Source organism: Penaeus monodon, chromosome 15, assembly GCF_015228065.2.
Source record: "Penaeus monodon isolate SGIC_2016 chromosome 15, NSTDA_Pmon_1, whole genome shotgun sequence".
Taxonomy (NCBI): Eukaryota; Metazoa; Arthropoda; class Malacostraca; order Decapoda; family Penaeidae; genus Penaeus; species Penaeus monodon.
The window spans coordinates 1,255,672-1,256,232 of NC_051400.1; the positions used below are offsets into that span (position 1 = coordinate 1,255,672).

A 561-nucleotide genomic window follows, 5' to 3' on the forward strand; every position below is an offset into this window, starting at 1 on the left:
GCAGCAGAGGAGCGGAGGCCCCGAGTAGGGCCCACGCGGCACCTGGAAGAGCAGGTCGGCGAGGGTGATGGGGACGTCCTCGGAGGGAGGAAGCTCCTGGCCATACTTCCAGCCCGTCACCTGGTAGACGACGGCGCTGTAGGTCTCATTCTGGAGGGCGAAGAGAGGTCGCGTTGGGTCAGGGAGCTCGAATGGCACGGGGTCGGTGGTTGTGGGATGTTAGAACGGAAGATGGAATTGAGATTTACACCGTAATGATCGGTAATTAGACTGCTAAGAAGATATTATCGCTGTGTTTGGTTTATGAATGGAAGAAATAATTCGTAGGATAAATTAATAAAAAAATAATAATGAAAATCAAATCAAATCTATAACCACTTTTAAAATATGGTAGTGACGAATACTCATAAACTGTTTCTAATGAACTTCCTGTATTTTTTTTTATCTAAGATTTTGTCAGAAGCATAACTCATGTGGCAAAACTTTGTCTGCTATGAATCGTATCGAAAAAGAATTTGCATATAGGCTGCAAGGAAGATGCCAACATATCTGCATATCACG

General features: G+C 44.6%; 1 protein-coding gene across 1 annotated transcript in view; it reads right to left on the reverse strand.

The window, feature by feature from the left end:
* LOC119581616 (receptor-type tyrosine-protein phosphatase alpha-like) overlaps positions 1 to 561 on the reverse strand; it is a gene marked incomplete in the record, with an annotated part of 9,463 nt that overhangs the window by 4,189 nt on the left and 4,713 nt on the right. The window contains 1 exon segment of the mRNA XM_037929734.1: positions 2 to 150. Coding sequence (XP_037785662.1) covers positions 2 to 150 — 149 coding nt within the window.